At 53.4% G+C, this 18,429-nt stretch overlaps 5 protein-coding genes across 5 annotated transcripts; 2 read left to right on the top strand and 3 right to left on the bottom strand.

Annotated features, from left to right (window-relative positions):
• Positions 1 to 1,755: 1,755 nt before the first annotated feature.
• MYCTH_2120346 (uncharacterized protein) lies at positions 1,756 to 3,239 on the bottom strand (the record flags this gene model as incomplete). The annotated part of the gene is made up of 4 exons (XM_003665472.1): positions 1,756 to 1,848; positions 1,925 to 2,210; positions 2,294 to 2,486; positions 2,567 to 3,239. 4 exons carry the CDS (start codon positions 3,237 to 3,239, stop codon positions 1,756 to 1,758), a joined length of 1,245 nt encoding a protein of 414 aa, XP_003665520.1.
• Positions 3,240 to 5,172: 1,933 nt separating this feature from the next.
• Positions 5,173 to 6,540, top strand: MYCTH_11798 (uncharacterized protein; the record flags this gene model as incomplete). The annotated part of the gene is made up of 1 exon (XM_003665473.1): positions 5,173 to 6,540. A coding segment is annotated over one exon (1,368 nt), but the record flags the coding sequence as incomplete, so codon positions are not given.
• A 758-nt stretch (positions 6,541 to 7,298) lies between these two features.
• Positions 7,299 to 8,765, bottom strand: MYCTH_103164 (uncharacterized protein; the record flags this gene model as incomplete). Its single annotated transcript, XM_003665474.1, has 10 exons — positions 7,299 to 7,459; positions 7,567 to 7,613; positions 7,672 to 7,830; positions 7,902 to 8,039; positions 8,133 to 8,170; positions 8,224 to 8,246; positions 8,326 to 8,457; positions 8,549 to 8,567; positions 8,625 to 8,647; positions 8,711 to 8,765. The coding sequence occupies 10 exons, from the start codon at positions 8,763 to 8,765 to the stop codon at positions 7,299 to 7,301; spliced, it is 795 nt and encodes a 264-aa protein (XP_003665522.1).
• Positions 8,766 to 9,558: 793 nt separating this feature from the next.
• MYCTH_95630 (uncharacterized protein) lies at positions 9,559 to 9,966 on the bottom strand (the record flags this gene model as incomplete). Its single annotated transcript, XM_003665475.1, has 2 exons — positions 9,559 to 9,674; positions 9,768 to 9,966. 2 exons carry the CDS (start codon positions 9,964 to 9,966, stop codon positions 9,559 to 9,561), a joined length of 315 nt encoding a protein of 104 aa, XP_003665523.1.
• Positions 9,967 to 13,142: 3,176 nt separating this feature from the next.
• Positions 13,143 to 14,575, top strand: MYCTH_2129368 (uncharacterized protein; the record flags this gene model as incomplete). Its single annotated transcript, XM_003665476.1, has 4 exons — positions 13,143 to 13,202; positions 13,258 to 13,398; positions 13,451 to 13,523; positions 14,313 to 14,575. 4 exons carry the CDS (start codon positions 13,143 to 13,145, stop codon positions 14,573 to 14,575), a joined length of 537 nt encoding a protein of 178 aa, XP_003665524.1.
• Between the last annotated feature and the right edge of the window lie 3,854 nt (positions 14,576 to 18,429).

Here is an 18,429-nt window from a genome sequence, read left to right on the forward strand (position 1 = left end):
TCTCGAACTTCCCTCCCCCCAAGGCACTGATTAAGTGGTCAAGACTTGGAGCCCTGATATAATTATATATATATATATATATATATATTTGGAACATTCTTGGAATGGCAGCGCCCGCCTACTTGTAGCGGCCAAAGGATTTTTCTTGTCCGAGTGACCCCCCCCCCCCCTTTTTCCCCTCTTCCTCGCTGGTCTCCGACGTCACATGGGTACCTCCATAATCTCCCCATCCTAGTACTTTAGAGATACCGACGGCATGCTACGCCCGTCGATGGCTAGCAACAAGCCGCGGTCGGAGAATGTGCAAAGACGGCCACTTTTCATTCGCCCTGTGAACAGACGGTCATTCGGAAAACGGGAAGGTGGTTCTTGGTTCATGCACAACCTCCGCAGACGGGCCGCATGGACTGATGCCTGTGCCGATCGCCAGGCCAGTCAGCGTCCAGGATCGGACTTTTGAGTTGCATTTAGGTTGTCGTCTTCGGCCAATGGTGAGACGCGCACCGTAAATGTGAGTGATTCTCTGCCAAGCCGTGCCCCTGACCCCTTGGCATGGCCCCCCCCACCAATTTTTCAGCAAAGTGCCGGTCGTGATGCTCGTCTGCGCGGCCCTATTGGATCGGCCACCTTCCAACTCGAGGAATGCTGCCGCCACATGGCCAGGCATACATGATCCTGACTGACACTCCGTCGACGTAAATTCGAACCTGCCATTCGGGGATGTACCGCCTGTTCATTTCTTTGCGGCTGAACGCACACCAAGTTGGGTCTCCTAAAGGCTAAACGTAATAACTATCGATTACCTTACATAGTAGTTACGTAGGTAGGTACCTTAGTTAAGCACAAAGGATTAGAGGACCTACCCCTCAAAGAGGCCACACGATTCAGGTAATGTATACATGTATACACCAACTGAATAGACTGAGTTCAACCATAGTTCATGTACTATAGCCGTGTTAATTCACCGGTTTGTGAGCTCAAAAGTCAGTTTGCCAACATAGAGTTACTAGTAAGTCCGAGCTAGTATGTATGGCTCCTAGAATGGGTTTGTGGAGGTTTTTTCAAGCAGGGTCCCGGAAAATAAGTGGGGCGCGGTGCGGATGGGGACTTCGAACTAGTCGAAATAGCTTGATGAACGCTAGCTAATATACTAGGCAGTGTGCGGGATGGAAGTTCCCAGCCAATAACTATGTTCTTAATGAGAATGCCTGGTACCCCGGCAGAGAGGGCACTGAACTCGAGCATAGCGCGCGCACGCTGGTGCAGCAATGGTGGTACTGCTTGGCGAGAGGTAGCTAGCGTGGCGGGAAGTAATTACCGAAGTGCGTCGCCGTGTCAGAAACGAGCATGTATGTATGTATGTATGTACGAAGCGATGCTTAATTATGAGATAGAGGGGTTGCACTCCCCACCAATGCGTGCTGAGGGCTTCAATATCTGGGCAATGTCCATGGCCAATTTCTCTGATAATTATATCAGCAAGTAATTAGCGGCAGAAAACCGCCCGGTTGAGCACCATGTTTTCTCTACCAGGTCGCCGTGAGCTGCCTGGAGTCGGTTTGGCTGCGACGTGGATTCTTCGATAATTAAGCGTTTCTATCGAGCTCAATGCTGAAACCCTTCGTCGACACTGCTTTCGAAATTTTAGCCATGCAGGTGCCAGCATCTGAAATTGTTGCTAATATGTTCACCGGGATTTCAAGCTGCCAGACAGCCTAGTCTTGACATTCAGAGGCCAGATAATTACCCCGAGGTTTATAATCTGACCTTGGTCTTTACAATGGCCACAAAAGCCTCCATGTCCTGCAAAAAGCCCTCCGGATCGTCGAACGCCGCGAGGTGGCCTCCCTGTTTCAACGATGTGAGTCCGACTGATAATAAAGGAAATCCGAAATGTGAGAAGAAGAGATGAAAGTGAGCTTACACTCTCGTGCGCCTTGAGGAAGGCCAGATTGTTTGGGAACCAATACTCTAGCCAGGACTTGGCAACGCTCAGCACCTCGTCTGGGTACCAAGAATATCCCAGCGGCTTTGTGGTGATGGCAAGAGGCGACGGCAGGTTCCCGCCATCGTCCCGGAGAACAGCGGCCCAGACGGACCGGTACGACCAGAGGGCACGCCCGTACGACTTTGTGAGCCAGTACCAGGAGACCTGTTGCAGAATTGTGTCGACAGAGTAGTTGGTGTGCTCGACGTACATGGATCCAATCCTGTTATTATTATTTTTTTTTTTTTGGAGGGCAGATGTCAGCCGGTGCCGGTTTACGCTGACCATGTCAGAGGAGAAACACACCATGCCAACAACGCCATTGGATTCGACATCAGGGCCAGAGAGAGGGACCCCGGCTTTGTTCCCTGTTCCAGGATGTACCCGGTCTCGCGGTCGCCAAACTGGGCAGCACGAGCGAGCGTGGCGCCCTCTTCTGAAGTGACCGGGAGGTTTTCAACTGCCGACATCTCCGAGGGTGTGAGAATGAGGTTATTAACTGGACAGAGGGAGAAAAAGGTCAGTATCTCTATCGCAGTTGCCATTTCTTGCGTCGGAGAGAACGAATGGATGTCATACAGTGGACGGCCTTGCACTCCTGGTGGAACGTCCCGAGCGTTGCCGTCAGGCCCGACCCGACATCCCCGCCCTGGGCGATGTACGCGTTGAACCCCAGCGCCTTCATTAGCTCATTGAGTGCCTCGGCAGCCTTGCGAAAGTCGAGCTCCGTCCGGGTGAGATTGCTGCGGGTGGAGAGTCCATAATCCGGGATGGAGGGAACGATGACATGGTACGGCAGCGTCCTGGGGGTGTACTTTGTTGTCAAGAGCTCGAGCATAGGGACGAAATCAATCCACGAACTCGGCCAGCCGTGCGAGAAGAGTATCGGAGTTGCTTCGCGCCTGCGTGAAAACAGGGCCGCGAAGTGGAGGTTAAAGACCTGGCCATCCGACGGAGCGGTCACGTTGATGGTGAACTGGGGGAACGAGTTCCAGTGCTTCTCGTGCAAGCGCCAGTCAAACTTGTTGACCCATTCGTCCGCCGCCGCAGTGAACCAGTCTCGCGTCATTCCGAACGCGTAGTCGGGCCCGTCGTCTGCGCCGTGCGTGTTGTAGAACGAGGGGCTTCCTACGACGGCCGTCTTGACGAGGCTGGATAGTTGGTTCAGGTCGGCATCTGGGACGTGCAGAGAGAACGGGGTTGGTGTGCCCGGGATGCACCGAGGCACGATTCCGAACCCGGCGTCAACCATGTCGGGCTCCCTGCTATCTCGACTACGGACTATTTCGGAGCTGTTAATATGAATATAATCCAGAAAATGAGATGATTTACTGGCACATTAATCTACACTACACCTGGAGGAGGAGCACCTAGTTTCTTATATCCCCTAACGCTGTGTAGACCGTAATTGTGATATCAATATCTCATTCGTCCGGTTACTTTTTTTGGGCAAACCAAAAGAAGTGGACATGTCTTTTCACCCTGACGAGTCAGGTGTCCTGATAGTAGGTTCAGAACAATAGAGCTGTGTAACCGATCTTTGGTCTCTCCGGCGATTTCTAAGCAGACAGGATGGTAATTCGTCAAACCAGGCGTTGATCCTTCGATGCCAAGCTTCGCTCAGCATAAGTTCCCGTACTGCACACTGCACATCCGGCCTGCCCGGGGCACGGAATTCGGAATTCGGATGAACAGGGCCTTCATACTTGCAGCCCACGAATACAAGTAACATCACTTTGCGTACGTGTCATTACCTGCAAAAAAGGTATTGCTCAAAATTGGTGGTCGGGGCGTTCTACCCTTCGGTGGCTACGGAAACTACGATCTGCCTAGCCTTACGTCCGAAGATGGTGGGTGCTCTCGAAGTCTGTGTAGCAGGTCGGCAGCAAATCGTGATGCTGTTCCGGGGGTGGAACTTGCAACTTACAAGTTGTTCTCCCCCACGCTCCTCTGCGTCCTAGGTACTTAGTTTATGAAAAAGTACGTTCCCTAGTACTGGTATTTTATGATTTTGACTCTTACTTGACATGATCACAGATCTCTTAACCTTATACAGGCAAGTAGTGACAAGCATGAGACCATCAGGGGGAGGAAACAGGTCCATCTCGACCAATAATGCAACGCCTGGCAGTGAACCCGTAGTAGTAGAATTATTTGACCCCGTTTAGCCTCACTAAGGTTGCATGATACGCGCAACTACTTAGGTATGTTATGCGAGTATCTTCGTTTAGCAGGTAGTGTGTACCCACGCCACATCTACTAATAGTCTCCAAGAAGACATCCCAGGCAAAGATGGGCTAACCACATTGACTGTGATCTTGATTTATCGCTCTCTAATGCCGGTGTGGTGCTAGCCCCCCCAACATCACTTGACTACCCGCTTGTTCATCACTACTTGAGCCATCGTGTTTAATACTTGATTTATGTGCGTTATTTATAAGGTAATTACTATACACACACGTGCTCTTGTCGCTCAGGTCCCATGACCGCGCCGAATGCAGAGCCCCTGTGAGATCTTTCACAAATACGAATCCCATGGCGCTTTTCAGGGCCGAACGGGAAGAAGACGGGGCCGGAAGTGAAACAGCTACCCTCTGTCGAGCCCAGAACCTACCTAGCCTAGTGTACGGAGTACATACAATGTAATGAATTCTTCCGTCCCCACCCACCTGCCGACGGCTGGCACCTGCACTGTGCCGGCCTTAGCGGCCCCACATTCGGCTTGAACTCCCGGAAAACTGTGAGGCGGCAGCCAAGGCATGCAGCGCCAACTCATGCTCACTCTCAAAAAGACTCAACGACTGGCTCACAACCCAGTCAATCTCACTTACCGCACCCATCAACGCGGGATCCCAGCACTAAGCCAGCATTGACCCAAGACCGCTGCTCTTACCCTGCAGGCGAGGAGGAAAATAAGAAAGAATAAAAGAAGAAGAAGAGAAAAAAAGAAGAAGAGAAAAAAAAAGAAGAAAAAAGAAAAATGTACCCTCATCATGCCCACCCCCAGCAACCGCAGCCGAGGTGACGACCTGCCCGCATCCGGCGCACCGACTACATCTACACCTCCACCGGCAGCATCGGCGTCATCTCCTTCGTCACCCGGACTCGACTCCCAGGCGGCGGCATCATTTCCTTCCCCAGCAGACCTCGGCTTCGACGCGGGCATCCTGCCCGCCATAATACCGCCCGACGGCAGCCCGTCATCGCTCCCGGATAAAAAGGCCCCCAGTAGCAACGCGGCCACGGGCGCCTCGGCCGCCGGCGTGCGCGCGCTCACCGCCCAGGCCGTTGCCTTCTACTTCCGCGCCCCCGTCAAGGCCTTCTTCCGCACCCGCGTCGACTACCTCGCCTACGCGCGCGCCCTGCAGGAGCAGCGGCAGCTGGAGCTGCTGCGCCACCACCACCACCACCACCAAAGCGGCGGCAGCGGCGGCACGGGGGTTAGCAGCGGTGGTAGCATCAGCTGGCTGCGTGCGCGACTGCGGTCCACGACGCCCGCGGTGCTCGCGTCGGCGGTGCGCCACTACGGCTGGCGGGTCGTGCCCGACCAGATCCTGCCGCCGCTCGCGGCCAACGTCGGCGTCGGCGCCGTCCTCTACACGAGCTACCTGCAGATCCTCGGCCGGCTGCACCCGGAGAGCGCCCGCGCCAGCAAGCGCGTCTACCCGCCCCCGGGCCCCCTCGAGACCTTCACGGCCGGCTTCCTGGCCGGGTCGGTCCAGAGCCTGGTTGCGGCCCCGCTGGACGCCGTGCAGGCCCGCTGGGATGGCGTCACGAGCGGGAGGGTCGTCAACAACGGCGGGGGCGGTGCCGCCGAGCGGCCGAGGAGCATGTGGGCCTTCAGCGCGGACAAGCTGCGCGAGATCGGGGTGCGCGGCGTGTTTTCCGGCTGGGGGCTGTCCTTCCTCAAGGACAGCATGGGCAGCGCCGTCTTCTTCAGCGTGTTTGAGTACGTCAAGGCGCAGGGGTACTACAACTTTGTCCGGTGGTACTACGGCTCGCTCAATGAGGACGCCATCGTGCTACTGTCGCGCAAGCGGCCGGCGGCCCCCGCGGACGGACCGGGGAGGATCTCGTCGTCGCGAGACGAGCAGCAGCCGAGGATGCCGACCATCATCCGGCCGCACTACGCCCTCGAGCCGACTTTCTTGCTGCTTGCGGGCATGGGTGCGTCCATCACGCAGCAGGTCGTCCTCCATCCGCTCTCGTACATCCAGGCCGAGCACTGGGAGCGGCTCGAGAGCCTGGACGCCAAGGCGAGGAAGCTGAGGCGCGAGGCGGGGCTGCCGGAAGCGGCCGGCTCGGCCCGGCGCTGGCGCATGTTGAGGGCGTACCGCGACGCGTACCGGACCACGTGGGCGGAGTGCATGAGCGAGGCCCGGGCGGCCGGTCTCAGCATGCGCCAGTGGCTCTACCGCGGCTTCTGGTGGAACACGATCCGGCAGGTCCCCAGCACCAGCGCCGGTCTGATCATCTTTGAGCTGGTGAGGCGCAAGTACGGATTTGGCGAGGACCAGGTGCGCATTAACCTGGACGGTTACGATATCCTGTTGAAATAGAGTCATATAATTAGACCGGGCGGGGCGTTCGGCATGGACGGGTCACTACGGTAGTAAGCTAGACAGGGTCGTTCATATCTCTGCTTGCTTTGCTGGTGGGTTTAGGAATCGGGAACTGGGCACTGGGCACCATGGAGAGCCATTTAGGGGCTTTGGGAACTGTGGCTGTCATTGGGTGTTTGAGAAGAGCCTGGAGTATTTCCAACCACCAAACACCACTGTCATTTTTAGATCCTCCTTTGTAAAATTCTCTTTCGCTGCTCAATAACCAGGTCTCGATCAACTCGGAGTTATTAGCAGTAATAAATACAACTAAAAGCCCCACGATCCTTGCCGAGTCTCAATCGTGCCGAGAGAGGACTCGAACCTGGGCAGCAAAGAGGGTTCAGTAGGGAAGCTGTACTGCGGCAGCCGACATGCCAGCGGGCGCCGATGTTGTGATGCCAACCATGGTGGACCACCAGCACCCGATGGAGTTATTACCTGCGGTTGCAGACGTCGGCCGAAACAATGTTTCTGATCATGTCGAGACAGATCAGGACCCGGCGATCGATGAGCTCTCCGAACTATGAGCTTTACTGTTTTTGGCTCGATCTCTGGTGTCATCGAGGATAGGAGCTCGTCATTAATTAAATGGGACTCCATCACTCCGGCTTCTGCCCGTACACGACGTATCTGCAACACCGAGATTGTTAATTAAATCTCAGATCATCAAGCCGACCGCAAAGGGGTAAAGTAGGGGAAAACTCGGCTCACATCGGCCAGTACGCATGGATGGACCTGTTCCTGAGGTCCTTCCTCACATCGACCAGAAACACCTCCAACCGATCTGCTGTCCAGCCGAGGGCGCGCGTGAACAGCGCGACGCTCAGCCAGTACATGCCGCCGCAAAAGTTGTGCTCCGACCACATGCCTTCCCCAATCCCCTCCCATCAGCACCCCTTCCTCACAAACCAAAGCAAGAAATGTTTACTGTGCTCTGCGACGGAGTCTTGTGAAAGAAGAAAGAAGCAAACCCACCGATCTCCTTGTACTTGGGATCCCTCGGCCATTGCGTTAATGGGCCACTTGGACAGCTTCGCGGTGACGCGGACGAAGCCGGCGTCGAGCATCATGCGCTTCTACCGCTTGGTCTTCTCGGTCGAGTGGCCCAGCATGTGGCCGGCCCGGATGACGTGCTCGTTCCACTGCATTAGGGCCGAGTCGGGCGGCAGGGTGCCGTCGTCGCATAGCGTCGGGAAGGTGATGTCGGCCAGCTCGAGCCAGCCGCCGGGGGAGAGGTTCCTGTTGAGGTTTGGGGAAAAGGATGTTAATGAGCACCGAAAAAGCAAAATGGGACGGCGGAGGGACGGTACTCGAAAGCTCGTTGCACGAAGCCCGGCCAGTCGGTCAGCGCGCCCGCGAGCATGCGGCCGTAGATAAAGTCGAAGGGTTCCCTAAAGTCCCAGTCCTCCTCGAGATCATCGATGTAGAAAGTGAGGTTGGGAGGTACGCTAAGCGGGATGTTGACTGGGACGGGAAAGAAAGACAGACCAAGAAAGGGGGGGGGGGGCACAGAGAGCGTTATTTTGTCCCCTCTGACATACAAACTGGGTTGGATCGGGCTCAGATCAATGCCGACAACCTGCAATTGCGTGTTATCAGTTGTTCTTGGTCGGGGTCCTTCTGCCGGCTTACGTGCGCCCTAGGATGCGTATCAGCTTTTAAGGGGGTTAGTCAGGAGGAAGCTAGAGACGCATGCTTATGCTACAAGCCTATACGAGAGACACAATTACTTACCAAAGTCCATGGCCCATATTCCTGTCCCCGTTCCAGCATCCAGCACGTGCTTCAGTGACGGGCCTTCCATTCCGGCAAGGGAGGTGTAAAAGGCGCCATCGAACGTCAGGTAGAATATGTAATGCTGCATGTCTGTATAGAGGACATGAGTTAATAATCTCAAACCCCCCCCCCCCCCTTTTTTTTTTCCGGAACTGAACTTGACTTCTGCAAGTGTTCTTACCTAGTCGGTCGCTCTCTTGCTACGACGGGGCCCGTCAATACTCAGTATGGCTACCGAAGAACCGGAATAGTCTTACCTGGTCACTAGGCAAGATGTAACCTGCGGGATGCCCATGTCAGCCACAAGGTCGAACAGCGTGAGGAACCTCCAGGACATGCCTACCCTTTTCTGGCTTCCAGCCGTGATATGACCGCCCGTTTTCTTGACTGAAGCTCATGACGCTTGACGCCAGCGACGTGGACAAGCTTGCAAGAGACTAGCAGGAAATGAGCCAACTTGATGTTCAAGCACGTTATTGCGTAGTTCACGAAAGGTTTACCCCATAGGCCGAGTCATTATCCTGATTGATACCCGGGACCTGAGAAATGTGGACGCTGCGTTAGCAAGGTTATTTTGGTGATTGGTCACCCGGGCTTGTGTGTGGTTGGGGTTGGCGGAACCCACATCGTCCGCAGCCAGCGTTTCGTTCTCCGGGTCCGGGTCCGGGCCCGGGAACGTCGGCAGTGCGGATTTGGGGTCCGGAGGTGAAAACGACCTTCGGATCCCGGTTCAAATTCCGAAATCTTAGGATTTCTAATACCCTAATAAAAATAATTCAGAAGGCCCAAATCCCGTCTTTCAGGCCTCGCCTATTCTGGTTCTGTCGGTTCCACTGCCCCTGGCTACATCCTTTGGTGATAATAACAGGTGGTCGCATCGGACGATGCGGTAGTAAATGATCTCGATTCGGCAGTCTCTGAGAAGAGCTAGAGGGTCGCCTCTGACACGGACCCGGTAGGTCTAGCCAAGCGCGATCCGCGAGGGGCGTGGCAGGATAGGCTTACTCTCGGTATGCTCGACTTACGTTCAGGGCGGGTATTCTAATATACTTGTAGCTCTCTTGCTGCCCCCAGTCTCATTGTTACAGGGCTCGAAAGCATCATTCGGTTCGAAACCACGACCTGTGCTGGCTGCGTGCTGGTGATGGGTATATTCTTGACGGGAGATTGGACCTCCTTATAGTTAACTAATTATTGGCTGACGAGCTCAGATCTGATGTAGTAACGAGCGAGTTCACCGAGGCATTTGATCCACGTATCCTCGAATGCGGGCGCCGTCTCGAAAAGTAGAGCTATCATGGAATAGGCTATATAGATGAAGGTAAGCATGTTGTCTAGGCTGTCTGGGAGGCGGTGTTGGAAGACCTCGAGAAACCTGTGTATACCGTGCCGCCACATACGGGCCGGAATGGCGTGCCTCTCCGCCAGCCCCCTCACCGCCGGGCTGGCCAACGGGTGCTGACACGCGAGGAAGAAGTGGTGGTGCTCGTGGAGCAGGGTGCTATGGAGGGCGGTGAGTGCGTGCCACTGGTCCGGGTTGAGCTTGTCCCTCGGCCTCTTGTCGACCTCGACGTACTTGCCCACTAGCAGTACGGACATCTTAGCTGTTTGAACATAAGAACGGCCGCAGAGGCCGATTGTATAATTCGTGAAGCAGAGAGCGCGGTCTATGCGAACCACGCGGACCAAATCACAGCTGTCCATCGCAAACACAACCATCTTCTTCAACCACATATATTGCAGCGGTCCAGGAGGTCATATTGTGGAGGAGCTTCCGATAAGTATGCTTCAGGGGGGAAAAGTCTGATAGATCTAATGGTTGGAGAACATAAGAGGTATGTGGAGGTAAAAAGAGCAACTGGACATTGTTCTTGAAACACATCCACATAAAATCCTCAGTTCTATGGCTGTCAGAGGACAGTATTGACATTACTATGTCGATGGCTTAGCTGAAACATCATACACGGAGCATATCGGTGACGACAGGGCCAATGTATAATCTCGAGAGACAGGAGGAGTGAGTACATCATATCTCGGAGCGCATATCACCATCCCAACATACTCGGAGAAATCGCCATCTGGAACGGATAAGCGACCCCAAGTATCTGGTTTAGGGATGGTACGTTTAAGTAGCGTCCAGCTCGTCTATGCAACAAGTCGTAGGGGACATTCCGGAGACCTTTCCAGGAAATTTTCACACCTCGCATGTTAACCTTGAAAGATTGCACGCACTTTACATGATATTGGGGACATAGAAGCTGAAGATAACTGGCGACGGCCACCCTCTGGATGACAGAAAAGGTTCTTCACGTTAGAAGGACCAAACGACAGATTTTGTGTTCACGACACTGGGAAAGAAGTTGCTTCTTAATTACTATAAGTTTATTAGGTTGGGGAATGACGAGAACAATTGTTGTCTTGCTAGCTTTACAGGGCATATTAAGATAATGATTATCTAGGAACAAGACTAATCCTCTAATTATGTCTTTTCTCTCTGTTGGCGGGCTTATCATGCTTACGGTTACAGCCGTACAGGTATTGACGCGGGCAGGAGCTGGAATAGCTAGTCCGGCAGGTACGACATTGTCTCATATGATCTATATCTATTTACCTCGATTTTAGTTAGATATTCATATACTATAAGTAAACTTAAAGCTCTAGGAATAGCCTTATATGCGGGAGAAGCAAGTCTTTCTAACTGTACCGTTCATGATAGGCTTAAAGACACTCACTCTACGTCCAGATTTGGCTTGCTTGTCCGATCATTCTAAACCCTAACAACATGGTTTCCTACATAAGCTACGAAGAACTGGGAAGTTGACCCGGTCTTCTTCAGGTAATTGTTCAATTCGTAAGCAATAGAGGCGCAGGCTCTAGGGGACACATCCGATGATGCAGTAATTAAGGCTCGAGTTTATTGTAATTATCAAAATGTTGTCGATGAACGTACCGTCGTTGAGAGGGATTTGGGCGTTCAAGGTGTAGCAAGGACAGTGACATGTGCGAGGGTTTTGCTGTTGCAAAATGGAGGCGAAGATCGGGCAAAAAGGCAGCATTATTGCTGTTCTTTTGTTCGATTGAATCGAGCCTCCATATCTGGAAAAGGAAGCCTCGTAGGTAGGTAGGTTGCCAGGGCCAGAAGCCTTACCCGATTAGGCGTACAAACTTTGTACGCCTAATCGGGTAAGGCCTATCTGCATCAAACAATCCTTTCTAGCGGACTGTTTCCTCTTGGCTTCTGGTTTCAAAGCATGAAGTAACTGCTAGTATCGCTACTTAGCAACCCGCCAGCCGTATCCTACGCCGCTCCGATGTGAATATGCCAGTGTCGTACTTGAAGACTAGTAAGTCAAGTAAAGTGTTCGAGTCGGCGATGACCTTTCCACGGATATTTGGCGGCTGTAGCTTATATGTAGAAACCAAAGATACATCGTGTCACTCACAAGATCCATCACCAACGACGTCAGTGAATGGAAGCCTCGGGAGCGCGCTTTGAACTTCTCTACTGTCGTTCTTGTCAATGTAGCGGCCATTTACACTGGCGTACAGCTGCTTGTACTGGCGAAAATATTCCCATGATGTGCTCCATATGTAATCCTGTAATTAATATGACGTGCAACCGCGCGGAAGGTGCACTCCATCAGAATGTGATTTTCCCTTTGGAAGGTTATATATATTGTCTATACTAACTACTTTTCTTCATTGTGTTGAGAAGCAAGGTAGAATATTGAAAAGAGATGGTATTGTGAATTGTTCGGGAAATCAGCCAGCCGTGGTCCCGGTTCCCAGCTTCCGCTCTCTGCCCACTCTGCCCTACACCGCCGCGGCACCTGGGCACCTTGGGCACCTGGGCACCTGGGCACCTTGGTACCTGGGTACCTGGGCACCTGGGCACCTGGGCACCTGAGCACCTGGGCACCCGGGCACCTGGGCATTGGCTGTACGCCTGACCACATTTCAGTAGGGGCTAACCTAGCGTCTAGGAGAACCTAATGCCCCTAGCCTGTATGATTCAAGTACGCTTCCGGAAGACCTTCCCGAACAAAGAGAAACGTGAACGTAGGTGGTGCTTTCAACGGCCACTATCATCAAACGTAGAAAGGCGGGCCGGTCGAGTGGCCGAATCTTGTACCCCAGGGGCAGCCACATGTCCCCCTGACTAGCTGTATGTCTGCGAGTCCATGCAATCGGGTCGAAAGCTGTATGGTGTCCCGAGATACGTGGAAGCAGACCGTCGGCCAAGACGACTCTGTCAAGATGTTGAATCATGCACGTTGGTACGCGGAGATCGCTCCACGAGAGATGCAACGATCGGTATCTACTCGCGATCCTTGCCCGCAGTATCTAGGCTGAGTGGTCACTGCATTCTACTGGTCAATGTCTTCATCCGGGTGTAAAGTGCCCGCTTGTCCTGCATAATCGGCGAGGGGAACGCCTGACGGAGATGTGTTACGAACTACGAACGGCAGAGGGACATCGGAAATCAAAGGCAAAGCATCTAACGGACGGGGTCTGGCTCAGGAACGCCCTGCTCACACATGTCAGTCATCTCATCAGCTCAAATCTAGGCTCACAGGCGGGCGGGTATAAGAATGCCTTTCTCCTGTCAAGACCTTCAGCATTACCACCATGCCTGTACTGCCCATTTGCATTTGTTTATGTCCATCCTAACCTATTGCTCTCACCCTTTAGAGGACCTAGCCGTTGGCGTAAGAACCCTGCCTCCCCCCACCCCAATCAGGAATCCTCTCTGACCGTAAGTAGGGATTCTTACCATGTCAGATTTAAGCGACAAGTCAAATCTCCAGGCCCCTCCACCGCCGCCGAACAGCCCGGTATGTTCCCTTTGAGCCAGTTGACTGAGGTCAGACTGACAAGAGAACCAAGTAGACCAGCCTTCCGAATTACTCGAACAGCCCGAAAGGAGACCTGGGCGAGGCCGTACCGGAGGCGGCCAATCCGGCTCCAAGTCCCGCCGGCGACGGTGGAGTCAGCGGCTTCCCTAGCCCGGGCACCTCCTCTGATCCCCCAGTAGGTACATACCAGGAACCCAAGTGCTAGCCGCTTAGCTGACAAGACGCAGAAGCAAGTTAGGGCTCAGGCAGATAATGTATCCGGTAAATCAACCAAGCACAATGACGTACCGGACGGCTCAAGTAACCACATAGACGTTTATAAATTCCCCCCTGCGATATCCATGTCTCCCGAAGAATTTTTTAGTCAAGAGGGAGAGGAGTAGGATAGGGCATCTGACTCTGCGGTATGGTAATTATGTCTAGAAGTATGGTGAAAATGAGTGGAGTTGGACGGGCCAATGGGCGATTTTGAATGTTAATTACCTGAATTTCTCAGCCTTGTACGGATTACATACATACATATGTATTCCGTAGGTGGAAGCTACGCGAGCTCCGCCCAGTGTGCCCAACGCTTTCCCCACCTTTTACAACCTGTTTCGTCATCTCCGTTATCACTACTGTTAGCTTCGGGCTCCAAGGAAAATATTAAACGCTTGTCTGCCTCTATAGAACAAACATCGAGCTCTTCGGTTTTCACCTTTGATCGAGACCGTAATACAGCCTACGATGGATCTCTCGAACATGCTACGAGAAAGGTTGCCTGGAGGGGGCCTACAGGACAGTACTCTCCGAAAGCTGACCGAGGACGCCGGGGAGCGCGAAGAGAGTTGGGAACGAACGGAAGAACTTGTACAGGGAGAATGTTACATATGCCCATCCGATGAACTCCATAGAAATATTGTGGACAAATTCAAAAAGACTTACGTATGTATCTAATCCGTACACGTATCTACACTAAGAGTCGATTCTGAAGGGCAATATAGGGGCGAGTCCTACGCGAATGGGCAACAGATCAAAACCTTACCATTGTCAAAATCCATGTGCGACATCCAACTCTGCTCAAAAAGGGCTCGGCACCCACGTCAATAGTCACGTCAAGCGGCACATTCGCTGTGTTTATCCCCTTCCCCTTCCGCTTCAAGCATTGCGAAGTCTTGTACCAGCCTAACAAAGATGACCCTACGACACAAGAACCAATCGGTTGGCTGGACCCGGTTCTCCTGCCCGAGAACAGCGCGATCGTTCTCCTTGACGGCGAGATTAAGTTTCAGCTGGTTATTTTTGATTGCGAGGTCGCAGGAGTTCGGGACCATGACTCCAAGGTCGATGGAAAGAACATCAGGGAGGAGTAGAGTTATCTGCTTCGAAAGCTTCGTAATCAAAGAATTCGTCGGGATCGAATGATATGTGTCTCGAAAACACCCCGATGTCGATTCGTTCAACGTTTGAAGCTGCCTGCCGAGTTGATGCTCCCGTGACGTTTGGATCGTTGGATTGGCCTGAAAGCCCGCCGGTACTGACTCGGCCATTGTCATCCGTGGTCAGACGTGGGGTTTCCACGGCAGAAGGGTTCACAGTACTAGCCGGAACTCCTTGTAGGCGTGTGCCGATCCCCATTCTCTCTATCCCATCCGCGTCTCCTAGGTTGACGTCTGTCAAACCCGGTTCCGTGACGTCGTCCGGGCGTGTGAGGTTTTCGGCGACAGCAGAGTACGCGCTCCTTACGATATCGGAGGTATTGGAGCAGCCGCTTACCAAGGGCTGTTCCCTGGATTTAATGCCCTTGCCAATTGACAGAAGAGACCCGGGCGGTAACGCAGCATTTGACGAGCCCTGGGAGTGGGCGTCGTTTGACGGGGGGCCTGTGTAGGTTGCTGCGGCGGGGTGGTCGAGAGCCTCCGGCACTATTATATCGGATCGAGGTTCCTCCGTGGCGCCGAGCTGACTGTCTCTCCCAAAGGGGTCGCATGGTTCTTGCATGGCCGCAGCAAAAAGTACACCCCTGTCGGCAGGTGTATCAATTATCGCTGGCGTCCGGCTGCCGCCCTGGCTGGTCGGGAATCCAACTCCGCTGGTGTGCTGCTCTGACCCGCGCCGTAGACGCTTCGCGCTTGCCTCTTGACCAAGGTTTGAAACCGATGCCGCACGACTGCGCTTAGCGTTGGAGTTTAAATGTTGGGCGAGAGCACCAACGAGAGAATTGGCCTTGGTTAGCGTGCTTTGTTGAGATTCTTTTGATGAGTCTGTGTGGTAAGCGCGGGTTTTCGCAGTATTATATCACAGGCTGCTGAATTGAGGTGGAACTCACTGGGCGGTGCCTGTTGCGGACCTCCTAGTGGATATTCGATACCCGAGACACACTGAATCTCCATCAGTATAGCGTGCGCTGAAGCTTCGACATCTTTTATGTGAAGGTTCGTTTCCAACGCCTTGTTGATTTCATCAAGCCTGCCCATGAGTTAGCGAAGAACGCCAGAGGGGCTGTTCGCCTTACGTGAAGTGTTCTCGGCTCATTAGCAATACCAAAAACGGCACAGAAAACGAGATACGGCAGTCCTGTACGGCCTCCTCGAAAGAGCAGAATTCCTTCAACCTGTCCGCAAAATCATGTGTGCTCTTATCATGGTGAAGTGCGTGATATCGCTCGATCGGAGGTCCACCTGGTTCCAGTTAGCACTATAATTAGTTGACAGTGCTTTAGCAGAAGTCTTACAGAGAAGGAAAAGCTCGTCAGCACGATTGTGAAGCCATGGCCTCAGCTTCTCTGCCTGCCTAATAGGCCAAAGCACAGATGCTCGTAGGCGACGTAAATACCCGGCTTGCTTCTTACTCTTGTACTTCGCCGGCAGCAAGTCGTTCATACACCCGTCCACGCTCTCGACGAAGACTTTCCCTTTTTGACGCGCGACTCGACAGAGGGAGACGTGTAACAGAATGCTGAAATTCACGATTTGTTCTGCGCGGGCCCCATTTTGGCGCAGGCCCTGGACAAAGGTCTGGGAGGCCCGCAAGAGAGCTTCTACACCATCATATCTAGTGTGTGCCGAGAATGGGTCGGATGATGCAGTACAGCTGATGAGTTGGAAGAAGAGCTGGATCCTCGCCCTCCGGTCGCGGAGCTGGAGATGCTCCCTCCTCTGCAACCATTCAGACTCGGTCTTCGGCACAACATCTAGCAACCTGCGTTCGGAGACGTTTCGATGTTTTGCACCCAGTCTCTGCCGATGGTGTGGAGATTCGATGGCAATCCTGATTCCAAATGGCGGCTGAGTCGGTGGCGGATAGCGAGATCGGGAAGCCGAAGGGCGCTGCTCAGGGCTCTGATCGGCCAGCAAGGTCGTGTTTACCGGGGGCTCAATGGTGGCTGTCAACTGGCGCTTCAGGGCTTGGTTTTCCGCTTCCAAGCGACGTACTTTGGCGTCCAACCGTTGGACTTTCGATTGTGAAGCGCGCAGTTGCTCAAGAATAGACTCCACATCCATGGGTCGTGCAGTAACCATCTTAGCAGTTGCACAAGAAGAGACTCCACATCCATGGAGCTCGCAATAGCGATATTAGCAGTTACTTCATGCTTTGAAACCATATACCAAGAGGAAACAGTCCGCTGGAAAAGATCGTCTGGTGCAGATAGGCCTTACCCGATTAGGCGTACAAAGTTTGTACGCCTAATCGGGTAAGGTTCCTAGTCCTGGCACTCACCCACCTACGAGGCTTGCATGAACGATGAGAAGTATCCCCGAATTGCCCTCGGCAAGGATCTGCAGCTGCACCTCTGGATGCGAGTCTGTTGTGTTGTGACTCCGACCTCTTGTGGAGTTGCCCGACGGTCCCGCTACTCCAACGGCGCCTGGCGCGTGTCGGAGGCGCCGAAACTGTTCAGGGCCTGGACCTCGATTAGCGGGGCACGCCGCGGATTACCCCGCCTTGCCGATAAGCTCCGTCAGGGCAATGTATGTATGTATGTACATACTGTACTGTATTATATGTATGTACATACATACATACATACATACATCTGGCTGCCTATACGTGCAGCGCGCTCAACTGCGCACTCAAACTACTCTTTACTGCCACCCACGTCGGTTGTCTTGTCTGCCCTTGTTCGACTCCCGCATGTCCTGTCACTCGTTTGTCCAATGCAGTACGACATAACCGAACACGACGTGGCCCTGGCGGCTGCTGCATTCGCTTCTCTTTTGCTGCTCCAGTTTCGTTACGCCTGGCGCGCGCCGATAACATCACGTTTCCGCCCCAAGGACAAAGACCAAGCAACACGGCTCCTTTGGCCAGATCCACTTCTGTGCAGCTGCTGGCTTGTTTGGCTCTGTATCGGAATCATCCTTGCGATTCTCTCTGGGCTTGCCAAAGCGGCTCATCTCCCGTATATGCTAGGATTCTTCCTTGGCTGCGAAGGCGTGACCCTCATGTCTGCCGAGGCTTTCGACGTATTTTGGACCTCTATCGTCTTCACATATCTCTAACGCGTTACAGATTACCGTGCTAGTATATCCACTTTACAGCAAACTCGTCGGCAGCCAGCCTACGCAAAGCCTTTCCTTCATCTAAGATAAACAGGTTTCTGCGATTTGTTTGGTGGATGGCGTTCAACCTCCCCGCACTCACATTACCTATTGTAGGCGGTGTATTCGGTTGGGAAAGCCTGCTTCTGGTTCAGTGTTTGCTTTGTGTGGCTGTCAGTTTTGAGCCTGGATTGTGGAAGTGGTTGTCGGGCCGGCTGCGTAAGGAGCATTCTCTAGGCGTTTGACGTCCCAGTTCGTAGGAGAGTACTGTGCATTACTTTTCTCACTCCATGGTTCTTTTCTATCTTACTATCTCGCGACTACTGTCGACCTGGAAATGCGGAGTCTCTCCGGTCGCCGTCATCAGGTCGCCGTCAAGGCACCATCTTAGAAGAGACAGATGGCTGCGTCCGAGGCAGCAAGCAAGGACATCTTTGTTTATCCATGCATTTATCCCACATTGACGGTTATGGAAAGTTGCATGAGTAGCCGCTAACGTTCAGCCGCTTGACACCGCCGGTCCACGTCGGTTCAGCCAAGTCACTCCATGTTGGCCGATCTATCCACTCGCGATGTACCTCTGCGCCACGACACCTTCGCTGATGTTACTGAATGCAGCAGGGGGGTTTGCACACGGGCTGTTGAGCCCTTGGAGCCCTCCAGTGCTTGTTTCCTGGGGTTTTGAA

This window comes from Thermothelomyces thermophilus, chromosome 5 (assembly GCF_000226095.1).
Source record: "Thermothelomyces thermophilus ATCC 42464 chromosome 5, complete sequence".
Taxonomy (NCBI): domain Eukaryota; kingdom Fungi; phylum Ascomycota; class Sordariomycetes; order Sordariales; family Chaetomiaceae; genus Thermothelomyces; species Thermothelomyces thermophilus.